General features: G+C 46.6%; 1 protein-coding gene across 1 annotated transcript in view; it reads right to left on the reverse strand.

Annotated features, from left to right (window-relative positions):
- Positions 1-5,684: 5,684 nt before the first annotated feature.
- Positions 5,685-19,424, reverse strand: part of SYNPO2L (synaptopodin 2 like) — a 42,126-nt gene continuing 28,386 nt past the window's right edge. Inside the window, 2 exon segments of the mRNA XM_075505103.1 lie at positions 5,685-10,801; positions 10,804-12,371. Of these exon segments, the coding sequence (XP_075361218.1) occupies positions 10,016-10,801; positions 10,804-12,371 (2,354 nt within the window). The 3' untranslated portion in view covers positions 5,685-10,015.

The raw sequence follows: 19,424 nt of genomic DNA on the forward strand, positions 1-19,424 counted from the left end.
GACTCCCCTTCTTTAGCTCCTGCTCTCCCTGTTTCTCCCCCATACCCAGCTGGGTGCTGGTTCTAGGATGAAGGGAACATATCTCATTTTATTGGATTACTCAAAGATGCACGTACCTTTCAGCTCCTATGTAAAGCAGAAATCCTACGGAAAATTGTCTTCTTATTTCACATTGGATCAAAATCAAGTTGTCCACTGAACAAACCTAGAGTCTAGTGGGGGGAAAAAAACCCCAAACACAGCTGCGATTGTAGTAGAAAATCATCTGCACAGACAATTGCAAGCAAAGCTGATACAAAGAAACATCAGGAGACAGTCACTTGCCCTTTTTCCTAGATTTTGCAGAGTTGTTTTTGCTTGCACCAAATGCATATAAAACTTCCCAGTGTGATAAGTGGGTTGAAAGCACAAAGCGTTAACCCCCAGTACTGCTTGGAAGATCCTGTGCAAGAGTGCTGTAACATACCTATGGGCAATAATCAGCCTTTACACTCTGCTTGGAGTCAGGGCATGTATGGCAATCTCCTGGGCTAAAGTTTCCCATTTTCCTCTCTCTTGCATCCATATAACCACTATGTATACCTCACATTGTGCCTATAGCACAGCTCTTATTCTCCCTCATTTGTATCCACTGTAACACCGTGCTGTAAGTTTCCCACTATCCAACAGAGTGCTGCGTCCTTCACTGAGCCCAGCAGATACACCGGAATGATCCTGCCCCCGCACTCCCATGCCGGTGGTCTGGGAGTAACTCCCCGGAGCTGTGCCAGTGTAAAACAGGTGTAGGGGATTGCACAATTGAACTGTAAACACCCACTGCCTGCTCTGGGCACCATCACAGAGCTTCACATCTGGTGAAGGCATTTACATCCGCACAAAGCTGGAGGGTGTCAAATACTACTATCACAACTGACCATCTGTCCACAATTCACACCCACTCGGCACAAGTGCAGCTGGCCACAGAAGAGCAGGTCTCTTGGTGTTGGCCAAGCCTGCTCACTGCAGGTTGTACAAAGAGGACTATTTTTTCACCACATTTATTTCTCTTGGATTGGTTTAGCACCATGCTGGGCGTTTGCCCAGAGTGCCCAGTGCTTTCTGTGAAGTCCAGTTGTGCTCTTTGAGATGCTGCTATCCTGTTCAGGTTCCCTGCATTCTAAACCCTATTTATCAAGTGCATTTATCAATGTGCTGCTATGTTGCTTAAAATCAGCAGCCCTTTGCCTCTCCATTCCCAAAGGCATGAGGTACAGTTACCTCTTAATTTTAAGAAGTTTCTAGCTCCATTTTGATAATCATCTAAGAAGTGAATGTGATTTATATTATGGGGTGGGAAGCTGAGAAATGTAGCTACCATGATATGACACCTTCTTGCAGTCACTAGAGCGATGCTAAACTCTGCCTCCTCTCTACTTCCAGCAGCTGTTTTCAGACCAATTTACAGCTGCTGTATTATTTCTCCAGTCATCTCCTGTGCCTTCCTGAGCACAAATTACACCTTAGGGGAACAGTTTGGGCCAGATGGATATCATGTGGAAACCCGCTGGATTTTGAGGCATGGTGTAGCTCCAAAAGATGATGTAGCAGGGAAGTATGTGGTTGCTCTTCTCTGCCACGAGCATGACCTGCTGCTCCTCTGCTTCCTCCCACCCCAGGGGTTCAGAGCTGCTCCAGCAGGCAGCTGCAGGGAAGAGCAGAGCTGAGCAGGCTGGAAGGGAGGAGAGTGCCCCATGGCTAGCTGGTAATTGGAGGTGAGCAGGAAACAGATGTGAGCCCTCTTATAAAACTCGAGAGAGACTAGGGAAAAGCAATGGCAAGGAGATGAAGAGAAGGCATGTCTAGCATGGTGTGTGAGGTTCTCACTCAGGATATGAGCAGGCGTGCCCAGCAATTAGGACCAGGAACAAGGCACTGACAGCAATTCAGGGTGAGCCAGCTCCAGGAGACAAGACTCCTCTGTGGATCCCCAGCCCAAAGAGCAAGAGGCAAGCAGGGTTAGAATATAAGAGATAAGAGGCCAAGGACCTCGAAGTCCAGCTTCAAGGACTGATGGAAACCATGGTCTGATGGGAACAAAGCATTTGTACGCCAAGTCAAAGTCTCGTGTGAGAAGTACGCAGGGTGGTGAGGAACTGGAAACGAGACAGGTTGAAGAAGCATATGAAGGAAAGTAAGCTAGGAGTAGAGAGTACAGGGCAGGATCTTTATCCAGGGCTCAGAAATAGTATCTGGAAGCTGAAATGATCAAATGAGGAGATTCCTTCATTCCCTAGATGCTGGTGGGTAGTATTTAGGTTCCAATGAACCTAAGAGACCAAGGACTCCTCAGAAACTCCAGTAGCAAAATCCAAGGTTTAGACCACCCTCTTGTCCAGGTTTTTCAGTGCTCTCATGTCTGTGGCTGTCATCAGGCTCAAATTCTGAAGAGACCTTGGCCACCTCCACTTTGAAAGATGATCCATAGCCTTCATTCAGTGCTATGTGAAGTCCCATTCTGTGCTTGCAACCCTGATCCTCCAGAGGCTATTTTCATCTGCATGTGCATATATACATACACCGGGTGGGACACAGGACCTAAGAGTGCAGCTGGAGTGTACTGCACAGGACCAGAGCTTTGAACCCAGAAGGAATCTAAGAGAGGATTTATCCTATTAGTATGGCACCAGGATTTATAGGGCGATTTGGATAAAGCAGTCTTGCGTCTGACACTTATGCACCAAGGCACATCTTTAACTGAGATTCTCACCTCCTACTCTTTCAAATAAAATTATATGTCTCCATTTTCAGTTACCAGGCTGAGAACTAAATCCTGCTCCTTTCTCCTCTCTATGCACAGTTTTTCCTGAGAGATAGAAATGTCTAGTTCACTAGTCTAGAAATGCCAGTGGTGGGTCTAGCAGAGACTTCATTTGTGCCCTGCCATGGTGCCAGGTTCAGCAGCTCAGTGGCTTTTTCCACTGGCAATATTGTACCAATCTGATATCTCTGCCATAAGTAATACAATGAACTTAGCATAGATAAGAAGTTATGTAGGGCTCTTACCCACACATGCTAGTCAATGCTCAAGGTTTTAAATCATTACAAACCTTGCTTGATGAGCTGTTTTAGTTTTGGTTGGGGGGGGTGTTACCTGGAGTGTGGTGAGGTTTGGTGGCTAAATTCAATCTTTGCTTGAGTACATGGAGTTTCCACTTAGGTCAGTGGGGTAGTACATGTGCTGCCTGTAGGACATTTCAGCACTCCAGGGAGGAGTTTTTAATCATACAAGGAACTGTCTGTATCTCACTGTGATGACCTCCCTCTTTCCAAATATACCCTTTGCTTAAGTGGCCGTATAGGAACAGCCTGCACATAGCTTTGCTTTCTCGGATTTGTATCTTCAAAATTAATATATTTTTGCACTGCGTTCTTGTGCACCTAATTTCAAATGGTCTAACTTCAAATTGTTGATGTCTGCAAAATAATTTCAAGAGCAGCAGATGAGATCTGCCTTGTTACACAGTGCTAGATGGACATAAGCAGTAGCTAAGACAGGTGTCATCAGCAGGGCTGTCTCCTGAGCACAATTTGATAATGCGGAAATCTGGCAAACAGCATCAGTCTGGCAAATGGCCGTCACCATTTTACTTTTCCAAAGATAGAGAATTAAACCTTGACCCTCCTCCCCTTTTTCCCTGGAGCCCAGGACTGATCTGTGCTGAAAGTATTCATAAGCAGTGGATTTCAACATGATTCAATCTGTTCCAAAAAAAAGTTGCAAAACTCTTGATTTGGCTTTTTTTTCTGGCTGTTTTTTATTTTGAAATACAACATATATAATGTTTGTTATTTTAAAATATTTCATATATGCTTAATCTCTTCCACTTTTACACAGACATCAGGAAGACTTGTCAGTAGTTTGTAGCACTACACAGTTAATGCCAGGCTCCCTCTTGCCACTAAGTGCACGATGAGATGTAGGACAGGGACAGAAATATGTAGGATTTGATTACAGAGCTGGAGTGTGTGTTAAAATAGCTGGCATGCCCATGGTGTGTTACTTGCTGGGCAGCCTGTTTGCCTGCGTGCCCCACATGCTACCACCCAGGAATCCCCTCCAAGCTGCAGCAAGCCTCTTGCTGCCAGAACTCCCCGGTATGAGGCTGGCCTTCTCCTCTGGTATGTGGGACTGAGCAACACCGTATATGAACGCCAAAAGAGGACAGATTAGGAAGAAAGGATTTCCTAAGATTTTAAATCCTCCAGACTTAACACCACATCAGGTGAATGCCAAAACCCTAACTGAGAGAAGAACAGTGGCAACATCTAGTGGCCGTTGAGGCTATAGGTCTGAACTGCCTGGGAATACCCTTATTCTTCCTACAGGCCACATACTTGTCCTGCTGTGCTCTTTGCTGGACACTTCTCCTTCCATCGGGTATGATTTTTGGGGGTAGATATCCCCACTAGGCACCTTACTATCTTCTGGTTTTAAACTACTCGCTGGGTAGCGCACTGTAGTCCAAGTTCATCCCTAGTCTGCTGCATAGCTGTTCAGTAATCCTTCGGCTTTGCTTTGGGCCAGTAACCTCAGGGCTGGCTCTCATTCCACCTTTGAAAGTCTGTTTGTCTGGCTCCTGACATGATCTGCTGTGAGAAGAAATGACTCTCACTTGAGAAGGTTGTAGAGATTAACAGGGAATTTAATCAGAGCCCTGGACACAGCAACTGATGTGTCAAACCATCTGGAGTAGCTCATAATCCTACTATGTCAGCTTTATTAAGCAAAACAAGATGCAGTCCTAATCTGCAGCCTGTGCATCTGTAGACTTATTTCTTTGGGAGCTGTGCTTCTGGTTGGACGGAAGCTCAGGTTTGGCGTCAGCAAACATCGCTGCCCCTTTGTGCATTTCCTGTTCATCAGAAATATGCTGGATAGTCCCAAGACTCACCTCCAGACCACTGCATAAGGGACCCCTCCTTGCAATTAATCAGAAAAACATCCACAAAATGATACCTGGACAAGTGTCCAGAGTCTGCAGTCTAATCCTACAGCTGACCCCAGCGTCTCCTGCAGTGCTCAGGAATTGCTGTCTGTGAGTGATACGCGTCTGGGAAAGGCAACTTGCTAATGCTTGTCTAAACTGAATGCAATGAACTCCTCAGGACCCAGAAATTGAGTAGACTAACATTAATTGGGTTAGGATTAGGCTTGGCACCTGAGGATACAATGGGATATATTTGGTTTTCTGACTGATTTGGTTTTCTGATCTCTTGTTAATATTAAGTTGAATTGTTCAATGTGAGTTTATATTTGGATTTACCAGAGCTGACAAACTTCCGTTGATACCAGATTTACAAGCAGAGGGTAGGGTTTAGGTTAGAGCAGGCTGAGGGGCAGGGCTGGGGCAGGCCAGCTGGGGCTGGCCCATAAATTTCTTTACCCTGTCAGTAAGTGAGTGTTTTATAGCCTGTAGTACCAAAGTTTTGGATCTCACTTAAGTTTTTGCTTGCATGGGGCTTTTTTAATGTATAGGGGCTTTAAGTCCAACTTAGGTGTTTTTGTTGCTGAGATAGCCCATCCTTTTTTGGACTCCTTATATTCTCTTGGCCTTAGTAGTTTGTTGGTAGTGCTACCTGCATGTGCTGTACACATGGCAGTTCCTCCTGGGTGTCAAGCAAAGAAGGTGACAAAATGCCACATGTAAAGTGCATATCACAAGTTTATTCTTCTGCACAAACAAATAGAAAGTGACTGTAAATTGGAAAAAAAAAAAAAAAGACAAAACAGCAAAGGAAAAAAGTATTTCCATAAACAAAGATGCCAACTCCGTTCTTCTTCTGGGGTCACATCTTCCACCAGAGCATTGCTGCTGGGCTCCCATTTTCAGAGCACTGACAAGTCTCTTCTAGGAAGGGGGACTGGTAGGGGATGCTGCATATTATAGCAGAAAGGGAGCATATTCTTTCCGAGGGACAATCTTGGCTTGCACTGTGCTCATGTCTGGTGATCCGTGACTCCTCATCACACCAGTCTCTTCTGAGATTCTTCCTCCTAGCTGCTGCAGGATCTTGAGGTTATCTCTGGCAAGTGTTCCCATATATTCAGAGGGAAAGGACTGATACTTCTGAAGTAAAGATAAACCCCCAGAACTGCCATAGCTGCAATGTGTAACCTGCAGCACACTAGAGAGGAGGGATGATAGGCAGTTTTAAATCAGAGCCCATGCAGACATCTTCAAATGCTTAACAAGGGGACACTGGGGTTTGGCCTACCACTGCAGCTTATAACTTAGCAGGTGGGAGCTAAAACTTGTCAAACAACTGTTTATGTCTGTGCTTGTTCAACAGCTAAGGAATTAGAAATTTGGAGAGGCTCAAGACAAACTTATATGGTTCAAAATTATTCCTCATAACCTCATCTGTGACCTGTAACAGGTCAGCCACAATATTTTCATGAGCAGACACTAGCAGAGCTGCTTGAAGCCAGCAGTAGTGCAGGTTTCTTCCTTACAGCTTAGCAGATGCATCTCAGTACTATTTCTCATCTCATGCTACTTGCAGCCACAGGCTTTATTTGAGATATGCCACAAGCACTGTAGGCCTCCTCTGCAACACCCTCTGCTTCTGCAGATCAAGTCCTGTGTCATAGGATAGGATAGGATCCAGAAAAGATCGGGAGGGGCTGAGATCCATCAAACTACTTTGGCTTTGCTTTGAACCAAGGATGTTAGAAGTGAAATGCAGGATCCCCAGCCTCCTGGTTCTTTGCCTTGCTCTGATGTTTAATATTTGTTCTCCAATCGGACCTAACTTTTTTTCATTTCCTGCCCATTACATTATCAGAAATGATGGGCCAAATGCAGTTATTCCACTCACTTGGGTCCTGACATGTAACATTCAACAGTGTTTGGCCATCACTCCTTGGCTTGTGTCAGTGTCTCCCAGAAATCTGGAGTGGAACCACTGAAATACTAACCACATGCAATCTCCCTTACATACTAAGGCCAGACCTCTCTTTTTTTCCCGTGGCAAAATGAATTTCCCGACACACTCAGGCCCTGAGAGCACTTACCTTTAGGGGCCTGAGGGAAAGGGACACTGGAGTAAGATTCAGAATTTCTGAGGTTATTTCTTCACTGCAGAATTATCTTGAGCACCCTTTCTCTGGTCCACACAACCCCACTCTACACCTGAGTTCAGTAATGCTTTCAACCTGGGCTAGCTTGTCTGTCTAAGGCTAGTGGCTAAAACCACTAGCCAGTGACAGACAGCACTCCACAAGGAGACTAGAGATGAAGCTTTTGGAGCACTGCTAGTCCTTGAGTTCCTTCCCACAGCTTTCCTAGAAAAGTAGAAGATTCCTCCTTCCATCTTTGGGAAGAATCACAGAGATTCAGCTTGCTACAGCACACAGGATTTTTTTCCAGAAACATTGGCAATGCAATGCAGCACAAGATGAGTGAGAAAGCAATCGTCCAAGTTAGGTTTTGTAGCATGGCTGCTCCCCTTCACCAGAGCTAAGTGAATTCTGGTGATATGAATTAACTCTGTGGTGATGACTTGTCCTAAGACCTCCCCTCTGGGGCTTTCCAGGAACACGTACAATCACCTCATCACTTCAGGTCGGCTGCTCCTATGTCATACAACCCGGTGCAGCACCTCTTCTGGCTCAGCCACCCCTTTGCTCATTAACTCAAGTCATTCCCAAAGTTTTTCTCTCTGTCCTCTCCCATGGCTGATTGATAGTCTGCCAAGTGAGGCCTAAGTGCTGTCCTCCTCCCTCCCCGGCATGCTTATTCTATGTTTCAGGGCCCCCAGGAATGTGCACTGCAAACACAGGCCTGCAGAACAAGCCCAGCCAGAGTGTGAAGGATTCAAAGGCAGGATTGTGTATTACTTTTCCTTTTCTCTCATTCTCTCCCTCCCAAGGTTGTCCGGGACTAGAGCTGCTAGCTAGGTTCTCCAGCCCTCTTCTTCTTTTTGGGACAGCATACATGCAAAATCTCCAGGTGCTCACAGAGAAGCACTTTAGAGCCTCCAAGAAAAAGTAGAGCCCCCAGCTTTCAGGAAAAGAGCTACATATCGTAAGCTCCAGCTGCACCAAGGAAGGTTGGCTTGGACTTAGTGTGAAACCACAGTAGCTGCACTGCTTACAGACTTGGCATCAGCCCCATTTTACACTCCTTTTTATCTCCCCAGAACCTACAGTTTTGTACATCCAAAGTTTGTGCTCAGTCCAGTCAGAGAATGGCTTCTGCTTGAAGGAGAGGAGAAAGTCTAATGAGATGCAGACATGTCTCAAGCAGGGCTATAAGACCCTCATCCTTCCTCCAGTACTCATTCCTGAGAGTCTAGCAAAAGGCTGGGCAACCCTTTCCCAGGAAGAGGTGGCAGGCCCCTTCCCTGCAGCTGGGGCATCTGCTGTGTTGGGGAGCCAGTGCTTCAGGAGCAATACTTTCTTGGTGTACTTGTGGGATCACACTGTAAAAGCGGCTGCTGCAAAAGGGGGAGCGCAGGCGGAAAGCAAATGGCAGAGGTGTGTGCAAACCAGAGCACAAATGACATGCACACACACATGCACAGTCCCTACTAATATCCTGAATTCTTCCTTGGGAAAGGGAATTCTTTCCTCTTGTATGCCTTTAGTGTAGGGATTAAGTCTGAGGCTAGCCTGGGACATTCAAGGAATAACCAGTCCTGTTTCCTCAGCATCGCCAGCAAACTGAGCTCTGTGTGTGTGAGAGGACAGATCCTCTGGGACTCTCAGAGCACTTCAGTTCTTACCAAATAGACCCCAAGGATACTTAAATCACTTAGTATGAAATTCTACTTGTGACTTTCTGTTTCCCTGTCCTCCACTTCCACACTGAGAGCATCTGTAAAGGGGCTCCGTTTTCCAGCTCATCACAGGGTTTTCAGCAAGTTTTATGTCATGACCCATTGCCAATCTAGCCACACTTCTGTCCTAAACTAAACAAAAAGATGATGTGCAAATGCATATTCAATCCTGTCTCCTTCTAAAGCCAACTGTACCTTCTCCCACGCAATCCGCCTTTGTACTTAAAGCATCTGTATCCTGTTCCAGTGGGACTAATGCTGCAGGACCTTCCTTGAGCCAACCAGTCGCTGCCTGAGCTTAGCTTTGACTTTGTGTATCCTCAAAAATTGATACTTGCTTCTGCAGTTTCTCCAGCTTGTGATAGCCCCATCAAGTCCATTCAATGCCCCTCTTCAGCAAACTGCTCCCAGACCTAATAGCCATGTTTAGCACCAGCTAGGATGACTTTCCTGTTTACTCCTAGCCCTGGTGACTGGACGAACGGGCACACATGGCCACCCTCCTGCGCAGGGCACACTGCCCATGCATGCATGTGTAAACACCCCTGCCCACTCTGCTCTCTCGCCTCCTTTCCCATGCCCCTCCAGAGGGGAGTCTGGGAGAAGTGTCCAAGGCAAAGCCCCACTTCTATTTTCACTTCCCGCTGAGTGCTGCTGTGTGCATGTGTGTGCATGTGTGTGTGCACACACAGGTGTGTGTGTACAGATGGACAGGCTCAGAGAAAAGCAGTCTAATGGGGAAGCTAGGGCTTCTGTACTGTAATCCCACCTCTGACCCTTTCTTCCTGGAAAGCTCTTGCCCCCCAATCTCCCTCCATTCAGGGGTGACTCCAAAGCCCTTGGGAAAGGAAAACAACTACCGCCTACATGTCCTCATGTGAGACAGCCCCTGCCAGTCACCCCCTCCAGAGGTGGATTTTGCTGCTGTGTGCAAGCTCCCAGTCTCTGTGTACCACACGTGTGCCCTCTCTCCACATTCTTCCTCCTGCTGTAGCCACAGCCAGTAAGCCTTGCCATGAAGCTGCCCATCTGAGACCAAGGGGAGGCTGGGGAAGAGGGTGGTGCAGAAGGGGCATAATTTTTTTTTCTCTTTTCTTCATTTTGTGTCACTCATCCCAATGTACTGAGCTGACATGAAAGACAAAACAAGCACTACCTCTGCGGCGCCACGGACGGGATGGGAGGGGTGCCTGCCTCAGTGGTGGCCAAAGCTCGGCCTCCACACATTGGCCTGCATCCCCGTTCTTGCTGCTGAGAATTTGGGCCTGGCCACCTGAAACCGAGAGGCTGAGGCTGGGTTTGGGGAAGGCCTCTGGCCCGTCTGACTGGGCTCTGGGGAGCTCTGGTATGGCTTAGGGGTCTGGCTGAGCTCCACTTGGAAGGGTGCCGGTGTAGTGGGGGCAGAAGAGGCCATTTCTGTTCTCCACACTGGCTCATCCAACGTGGTGGCTGAGCGGGGCACAAGCACAGTGGGTGCCAGGCTGCTTGAGGCTGGCATGGGAGCCGGAGTGGAGAAGCGACGAATCTCCTGGGTCTTGGCTGTTTTCACGGGGACCTGCTTGGCTGCCGTGAAGGATGAGCTAGCCTGCAGGGCTGGCTGACCAGGAGACTCCTGAATGCCGGGGCTTGGGGGATCCCCAAAACAGAACATGGCTGACTTTAATTGATAGGGCTGGTGGCGCATTAAATCAATGACCTTGATCCCTGATTTCTGGCCAGGTGCCTTTTTCACTTTGCTCTCTGCTTTGCTAGCTTGAGATTTGCTGGCTGCCAGGGGATAGAAAGGGGAATGCATTGGGTTGTAAGCTATTGGAGGGGGAGCCCGGATGTTGGGTGAATATTTCCAGGATGAGGGTAGAGAAGGGGAAGGAGAGGGGGTCCTGGGCTTGGACTCTGGCTTCGGTGTTGTCTCCACCACAAATTTGTCCATGCGGCTCTGGCGTTTGGCAAAGAGCTCTGCCCCCTTGCCTTTAAGCTGAGGTTGCCTTTAAGCTGAGGCATGTCCGGAGCCCCATTTACCAGTCCAGCATCTTGCTGCTGAGGCTTAGGAGCCACTGGAGGTGGGGTCTTGAACTTGCGGCCAGAGGACTGCATGAAGTTGCAGGCCTCAGCACCCAGGCTGAGGAAGTCCTCCTCAGGCCCAGACTCAAAGCCTGCCCCGGGGTGGTCACCTTTTGGCTTCTCATCCAGGTTCTGCACCAGAGACAGGAGCTCGGGGTTGGGTGAATTCTTCTTCTTCTCCTCAATCTTACTGAACATGGGTTTCTTGTTGCCCCGCCGGCGAGCCTCCTGCAAGATGCCTGTGCGGGGAGCCGGCACGGCAATCCTCTGCTCCCTGGAGGTTAAGGGCTCAGAAGGAGGTCGTGGCATTGCTGGTGAGACGGCAGGAGAAGGCTGCTTTGGCATGGGGGAACTGCTTACCATGTGCTGTGATGGTGCTGGACTAATATACAAAGAAGAAGAGGCTGTTCCAGGGACTCGTGGCTGGGATGCTGCGGAGGCCACGTCCCCTCCTGGCTTTGAGGGAGTTGACAGAAAGATAGAGGTGGTGGATGTCCGGGCAGTGTTGGCAGAAGGCTTAGTCTCTGGAGCACTTCCTCCCCCTCCTGGCTGCGACTCCAGTGGTGGTGCTGGCCTTCCTGGTGCAGGAATATACAGAGATGTGGAGGAGCTGACTGGACCGCGGTGTGTTGGCACTGGTGCATTGGCAGGTGTTCCTGGAGCTAGAGGCGAGAAAGGGGGAACCACTGTGCTTTGCCCACCCAGACTTTCACTAGGCTTTTTGGGTGCAGATGGCCTGAAGATGACAGAGGATGTTGCTGGGCGTTGGCCAGAAAAGCCAGGAGTAAAGGGCCGTGCAGACCTGTTGAACATGCTCGTTGTGCTTGCAGAGAAGGGGTCGGGGGTGCTTGGGGGAGGTGGGAAGAAAGTGGGACTAGGGGGAGCCAGGAGCTGAGTGGGGAGGGTGGCGGGCTGTTTGCTGGGCACTTGCACACCTTCCAGGTGGATGCTGAGGGGCAGGCTGTCTGCCTTCTGTGGCACAGGCATATCTCCGTTCACCTTGCCCTGGAGTGGCTGGGCAGCTGGGGCAAGCTGGGGGCTCTTCTGCGATGGGACTTTCTCGACTGTGTACTTCCCAGCCCGTTCCCTCTGCTGCTCAAATAATCGTGCTCCTTTACCTGAGGCCTCACTCAAACCTTTTTGCTTCTCTTCCTTCTGTTCAGAGTCAGACTTGGCTTTTTCAATGTCCAGGTAAACGTTGTCCCAGTCTGAGTGATTAGTTAGGCTTCGGGCATCAGAGAAACCTTCCTCATCAAATTCAGACTCACTAGTTGGAAAAACTCCGTCTTCTTCCTCGTAGGAGCGGTCTTCGTCGACACTCCCAAAGCTTACCAATGTATACTTCTTAGCCCTTTGCCTGCGCTTCTTGAACATCAACACTCCCTTGGAGTGGGGGTTGGGTGCATCTGTCAGCAGGGATGCAATGGTTCTGCACTTGGTTTTGGCTTCTTTCACGTTCTTCTCTTGGATGCTCTCGTGGCGGTGGAGCTCTGCAAGAGACAAAAATAGGCAAACTCAGAGCTCAGCAAGAGGCTGGGTGGGCAAAGATGGACAGTGATATGGCTATAGGTATTCTAGTGCCCATATGAGGAAACACACTGTCACCCCCTGCTCTTCTTTTTATTTCCTACCTTTGTTGATAGTGTCTTTAGGAACTGCTGATAGAAACCCAGGTGCAGTTTTCTCTTTCCCTGCAAACACACAATAGAAGTCCATGCAGGTGTGGGGAGGGAACTCTCCCCACTCTGACAGACGGTCTCTGTTTCCTGGTCAGACCTGGGACTTCCTATTTCTGCACCATGTGGCCAAGAGTCCCAGGCTGTATCATACAGCGTTTTTACAGGGCATGCCCTTGCTCCTGGGAATTTTTGCCATTTACTTATCACCTGAAGGTGGAGCCCTGCTTTTTGTAGACCTTCCTCCTACCATATGGAGAATTCCCAGGAGCAAGAAATCTCTCTGGCCCTGAGAGTCTGGGAAGCAGCCACTGCTACTGTTAGCACCCATGTGTGCAATGGGAGAGGTGCTCTGCAGGCACAGCCAGGCTGCTTCTGCTCTGGGCCCTGCAGTGCCAGCTACAGAGTCAGAGTGTCTTGCAGCAGCACTGTGTGTAGGGCTGTCCACTGCTCTCTGAGGCGACCCTGCAACAGCAGGAGGCATGTTGTCACCCTTGCTGCAGTCCCTTACCTGTGCCCCATGCCCAGCAAGGAAGAAGAGCATTTGCTCCTGAGCAAGAATCCCAGACCTCCACAACTGATCAGCCAGGCCAGAAGGAATCCACTTAGACAGGCTTGCTTGGAAAAGCCAACACCTGTTGGGACACTGGCATGAAAGTGTGGGATAATCATTTTCCGCCTGCTCTGCCAGCCCAGCGGTCAGTAAAGCCCCAGGGAGGAACGTTGTGTTCTCTGCCCTGCGTGCAGGGAAGGCAGGGGCTGAACAAGATTCAATAGTAAAACCAAACTCAGCTGCCCTAAGGAAGGTAGGGACACCCTTTGAATCAGTGTTCAAGTGACAGAAATCAGTGCTAACCTTGCACAGAAAAAAAAGAACATACCCAAACCATAGACTAATTTGATTTCTTTCATTTCATCCTTTTCCTTACTCCCATTGTCTTTTTCCCAGCATGATAGTACAGATGAAACATCTATTCACTGCCTGCATCTAGTAATTTGTCAAAAAACTGTGTAGCACCTTGTCCAACCCTGTCATTCTCCAGAAAGAGCTATAAAATTATGCCCTGCTGAAGGGAGAGGAGAGGAGAGGAGAGGAGAGGAGAGGAGAGGAGAGGAGAGGAGAGGAGAGGAGAGGAGAGGAGAGGAGAGGAGAGGAGAGGAGAGGAGAGGAGAGGAGAGGAGAGGAGAGGAGAGCTGCAGGCAGTGCTGGGGGACGGTGTTAGCTCAGGAGAGGATGAAAGTTGCTCAGTCCCCTCAGGATCTCACTTCTGACCATTTTATCACAGAGCATTCATTCCATGGGGATCTGCTAATGTGGCAAAGTTACCTGCAGTGAGGGACAAGGAGCTTAGCTAGGAAGGATACTAGTTTTCCTGAGGGCTGCAGATGCCCCCCCAAACATGGCTAGGCTGCACAATTGTGGCAGATGTCATCATTCCATACTGCACCAGTGTAATCACAGCAGAAAGAGCTTCCCTTTCTCACCCCATGCTGAAAATAAGGTGTTGATTTGCAGAGCAGTCATCCTTCCGGAAGCTTAAGATAATTACAAGGAAAGACGCTTCTCAAGGTTTGCAGCCATTCCATAGCACATGCTGCTGCTTTGGGATTTCAACAAAGGGACTTAGGTGGTTTGAGATCACCTCAGGTGGATGCACAATCCATTCCTCCCCTTTGCACTCAGAAAATTGGAAACAGCAAAATCAGTGCTGAAAAAACGGCTATTTGTACTTGCACTTGCAAAGGGAAGGCTCTCTGCAAAACTTTCCTTACAGAATGTATCCACCTGCTGAACCAAGACTGAAGTTGTTTCCAGGTTTTTGTGGAGACTTACTGCTCTTCAGGCAGTCATAGACTTGCCCTCAAAGACCATTCATGATGCAAACGAGCTACAGTCCCTGAAGGTCTGTCCACTCCACTTAGAAATCTGCATGTATGTGTCTCTGGGGGTTGTTCACAATGGAGGAAATAAGAGCGATTTCTTTCTTGCTACAAGCATCCTTGCTACAAGCTACTACACCTCACCTGGCTTGTATTTTGCTTCTAAATTTACAAGGAGGAAGAGCAGCACTACAGAATCTTAATCAAGTCCAGAATATGCAAACTGGGGGCCCTGAGTGACTCACAGGAGGATTTCTGGCATCGGGAGCTAACAGCTAGGTAGCTACACCGTCCAAAGTGAGTGTCTGTGCAGCCTCTTCCAGCAGCAGAGTACCAGGAAAGCTGGTAGAGTACCATCAACTCTGGGCTAGCAAATACTGTCAGAGAAAATATAACAGTAGACAGTCTTGGCTATGTCTCCATCAACTCTTGGCCCTGGCTCCGCATTAGCATCCACGCACAACTTCCCTAGGAAGTTGCTCTGAACTGCCCTGTGCTCTGAAGCAGCTGGCAAGTATGGCCCTCTGGCACCTGCTACTTGCCTCCCTCTTCTCTTGTTCCTACTCTCCTTCTCATCAAAGGCTAAAGCACATAAATAATTATACCAATCCTCCCAAAAGAAAAATGATCATGGTATTCAAGCTACAATCTCCCACAACAGTTTAAGAAAAAAGGGAAAGAGAAATCTTCCTGAGATTACTTGCTGAAGGTAAAGAGCAAGAGTGAAATCAGAACAGGCAAAAGAATAGGGAAGGAGAGGAGAAGAAAAATTAGAGGAAAGGAAAGGAAAGGAAAGGAAAGGAAAGGAAAGGAAAGGAAAGGAAAGGAAAGGAAAGGAAAGGAAAGGAAAGGAAAGGAAAGGAAAGGAAAGGAAAGGAAAGGAAAGGAAAGGAAAGGAAAGGAAAGGAAAGGAAAGGAAAGGAAAGGAAAGGAAAGGAAAGGAAAGGAAAGGAAAGGAAAGGAAAGGAAAGGAAAGGAAAGGAAAAGAAAAGAAAAGAAAAGAAAAGAAAAGAAAAGAAAAGAAAAGAAAAGAAAAGAAAAGAAAAGAAAAGAAAAGAAAAGAAAAGAAAAGAAAAGAAAAGAAAAGAAAAGAAAAGAAAAGAAAAGAAAAGAAAAGAAAAGAAAAGAAAAGAAAAGAAAAGAAAAGAAAAGAAAAGAAAAGAAAAGAAAAAGAAAAAAAATATAAAAGAGGAGACATCTGTACCTGCATAAGGCTGATCCAAGCTTGAGAAGGCAGAGTCCAGACCTGGAGAGCTGGGCATGTCACAAAGCCCGTTTAATTCACAACTCCCCATAAACAGAGAGGCAATGAGAGAGAAGCAAAGCAGTTCCCTGCTGGAGCAGAACCAAAACTCTGAGGTGTCCAAGCCCTTTGCTATCAGCTCCACAAGCCTTTTAAAGCCTCTCTTTTGTCTCATAGGCATTGCTGCCGAAAGCCATGAGGTCACTTTGTCTATTTTTGTCTTCTTAGCTTCATCACTGAGCAGTGTGATGGACATTGTCACCTGGCACTTAAACACCCTCCTTCTTTCCCCCACCCTCTATTCCCTGTGAGGAGAAACTCCTCTTTGTTATTTTAAAATAAGAAAATATACTCTATAATCTCACTGCTTCTGTGGTGCAAGCTTCAGGTTAGTGTTTCCAATGCCTCAATGTCTTGCATTTCTGTGCTAAAGAGCCCTTCAAAGAGATGAGACTAACACAGTGCTCATGTCCAACATGGACAAGCAGAGAAACCCACCCAGGAGGAAAGCAACCTTCCTTGCCTGAAACCCTCAGAGAGCACCCAGCTCCAGGTAAATATAAGGAAGAAAAGAAAGGAGAGGCTTTCTTTTCCTGTATATATCAATTTCCTTCCATGTCTGAGAAGAAGCAGTCCATGATACAGATTCCTGTTGTGTACCAGGACTGAGGAACATTTAACAGAGGAGCATTAGGATCCTGGGTGCCTGCAGTGAAGTGGTTTAGTTGAATGAAAATGGCAGAGGCTGTTACCTACACCACTGAAGAGTGTGGCTGTGCCCAGGGAGGGTGATGGAGCATTTGGAGGCCAAGGAGTGGTATTTTGGCAGCACCATTCAGAGCTCCAGTGCTGGAGACTAAGAGGTGTTGAAAGATGAGATGCTGATAGTGAGGATTGGGGTGGACGGGGAGGAAAGTTACAGAGGGTGCTGGGAGTCTACAAATCCCCGCAGTTGTGGCCTGCTCAGTATCTCCTCACACTTTGGCTAGGTCTTGTCTTACTGCCTCTTTCTGTACATGAGCAATAGTTCTGTGAGAGAATCCCAGAGCTGTGGCCAAGGGACACTGCCCTGTGATTCTCCCTCCCAGCAGTCCCAGCCTTAGTAGCGCTGTAGTCCAGCACTGGAGCGGACCATCTGCAGTGTTGGTGAGTCTAGAAAAGTGAAGGTCTGACCATGCCTCCTGAAATCCACTAGCTATCACTGTATGGCAAGGAAGACAATTTTCAAAGGCAATGTTGCCATAAGAGAGACCTGTAATGCTTCATACAGAGGCTCTTGCAGCAACAGCAATGAAAGCGGTTCAGTCCCTTCCTCTTTGATGAATATTTAAACATATAGGGATACAGTCTCTTTGGGAAACCTTGTAGAATCTGATATATACAATATGCAATTGGAAATTAAAATATAGCTCTGCAGTACAGAAAAAAATCTCTATTAAGAACATTCAAATGTAATAGATGAAAGAGTAAACGGAAGGGTTACAAAACTCTCCTAAATGCTGGTATGGTAGATAATTTCTATAGAAAACTTTGTTAACTTTTAAAGCACTACCTTCTGTTGGAATAATCCACAAAAAAAAAAATTCTATTAAAGCAAAGCCTACACAGATTTTTCCATTAACTTAACTAGATTTCACTGAAGTGAAATGAATTACGTTACTAATTACAGTAAAGAGAAGTGTAAAAAGTATAAATCTTTTCAAGATCAGGCCCTCTTAAAAGAAAGCATTTTAATGTATGCTCAGGAAAACTACTGAACAAGCAGGCTTACATGATGTCAGATACTGTTAATGTTCACTAGGAAACAAACAACAGTAAATTTTATTACCAAAGACCAAATTCTAGAAAAGCCATTACCATAGAAAATAAGCACATTGCTAATTTCAGCGATAAAAAGCCTGTTCCTCTGTGATGAAATACTACTTGTCTACTATTTTTTCACATGGGATCAACTAGAATTTTGTTCTTCCAGCTATTTATGTTAGACAAGGTCATTTTTCCATGGCTAATGTTGCAAATATCTCAGTATGTCATTAGACACTATAGACATCTCATGCTTTTCATACCTGGAGTCCTTTCAAAATAAGATTTGGGTAGGTTATATTGGCCTTCTAAGTATTTCCCTGTTGAAAGCTTCAACCTTCCAAACTTCGACCAATGTTTGAATTGCAAACAGTAAAGCAGAGGAGTATGTATTATTTTACTTAAAAGAAGTGGTAAAACTTTTGGGACAGAAAACTTGTTTCTCATTCTTGGATATTTGCACACTTCCATCACATAATCTGTGCATAATATAAAACATAGATATTATTTCAGCTCCAATTTAGGATGCCACAGGCAAATACTTCAGTCCTACTCAAGTCTGCAACACTTAAGCGTGTATCTGAACTTAAATATATCGTTAAGTACTTGTCAACCAGTATTTCTTCTTAAACAGCTAGTGATTTTAAGAGCTCCCAGTGAGACACTGCCCCACTGCAATCTCCTAGTTTTAGAAAAACAGAAATCAAGCTTCTCTGCAGGTGAATCGACAGCCCATGGAAAAAAACATGCCCAGTCATTTTGTAGATTTTTGACCATTCTTAGCCATTCTGTGACTCCCACACTGCTACTGAAGAGCTCTGCTAGGCAGAGAGGGTGTGGGGACATTGCTGTGTGTGGCTGCAATGTATTAGTCTCATGGTATCCTGCTGGAGACTTGAATAGCTTGTTCACTCAAAAAAATTTCCTTCTGTTGAGTGAGAGTTTGCCTTTCTTCCTGAGCTAGATGGAAATGTGTCCTCAGTGCAAAAGGTAGCACACATGGCCAGCTTTCCTGTGCTGGCAGCTCACACTTGGGGCCTGGATATTCCCTACATAGTCTTCTGCGACAAGACTGCCAAAGGAGAGCTTTCTTTTGCCAGGACAGCACCTGTTGAATGCACTAGTGAATCTGTCTTTTGCAGTTTTAGCCCGATTTCCTAAGAAAGGTTTGTGCAGTCATGCTGCATGTCTTTCAATCTTACCTGTTTCATGCTAATAGCTTTTGAGCCTATTTTCTAATTTTAAGAGTCTGAAGTCACAAAGATACAACGCTCCTACAAGTTTACATGAAAATAGGTGGCTGGACAGAGGAGACAGACCCTACCATAGGAAGCAGAAAGCCTGAGTGCAGTCTTAATTAGGCACCAAAAACTGAAGAACACACACATCAGAGAGATTATGAGTTCTCATTTTGAATGTGAGAGACATCAGACAGGTTTGCATTTTACTAGACATGAGAGAATGAGATATCAAATACAAGACATAAATTAAAAGGACACCAGGATCTGTTAATTCTGCTGCTCACAAAATTGCTTGATGTCTGACAGCAGGATACCACTGATTCATCTCCTCTTTGTCCTTCAGTGTTTCCAGCATCCACTCTCCAGTAAAACAGACAAGCATATGCTTACCACCTGGGTCTATGGACTTGATTAATCCTGTAGCACTTGACCTATATTCATTATCCAATTGATTTTAGTCCTTTTCTGCAACCAGTCAAGCTCCTACTACATTTAAAAATCCAGCCTTTCACGAGATAACTGTATACCTTCCATGCCTTATGTCATCTGCTGATTAATACACAGCAATCTCTGCTGAATCCTCAGGCCATCCATTAAAAATGGTATTATTGCTATTTCCTGTTACTGCTTGCTAGGTACAACACACTCAAGAGAAACAAAAAACATTTAAAAAGCTTCACTAGGAGGCATTTGCAGTTG

The sequence above is a fragment of the Mycteria americana genome, chromosome 6 (genome assembly GCF_035582795.1).
Source record: "Mycteria americana isolate JAX WOST 10 ecotype Jacksonville Zoo and Gardens chromosome 6, USCA_MyAme_1.0, whole genome shotgun sequence".
NCBI lineage: Eukaryota > Metazoa > Chordata > Aves > Ciconiiformes > Ciconiidae > Mycteria > Mycteria americana.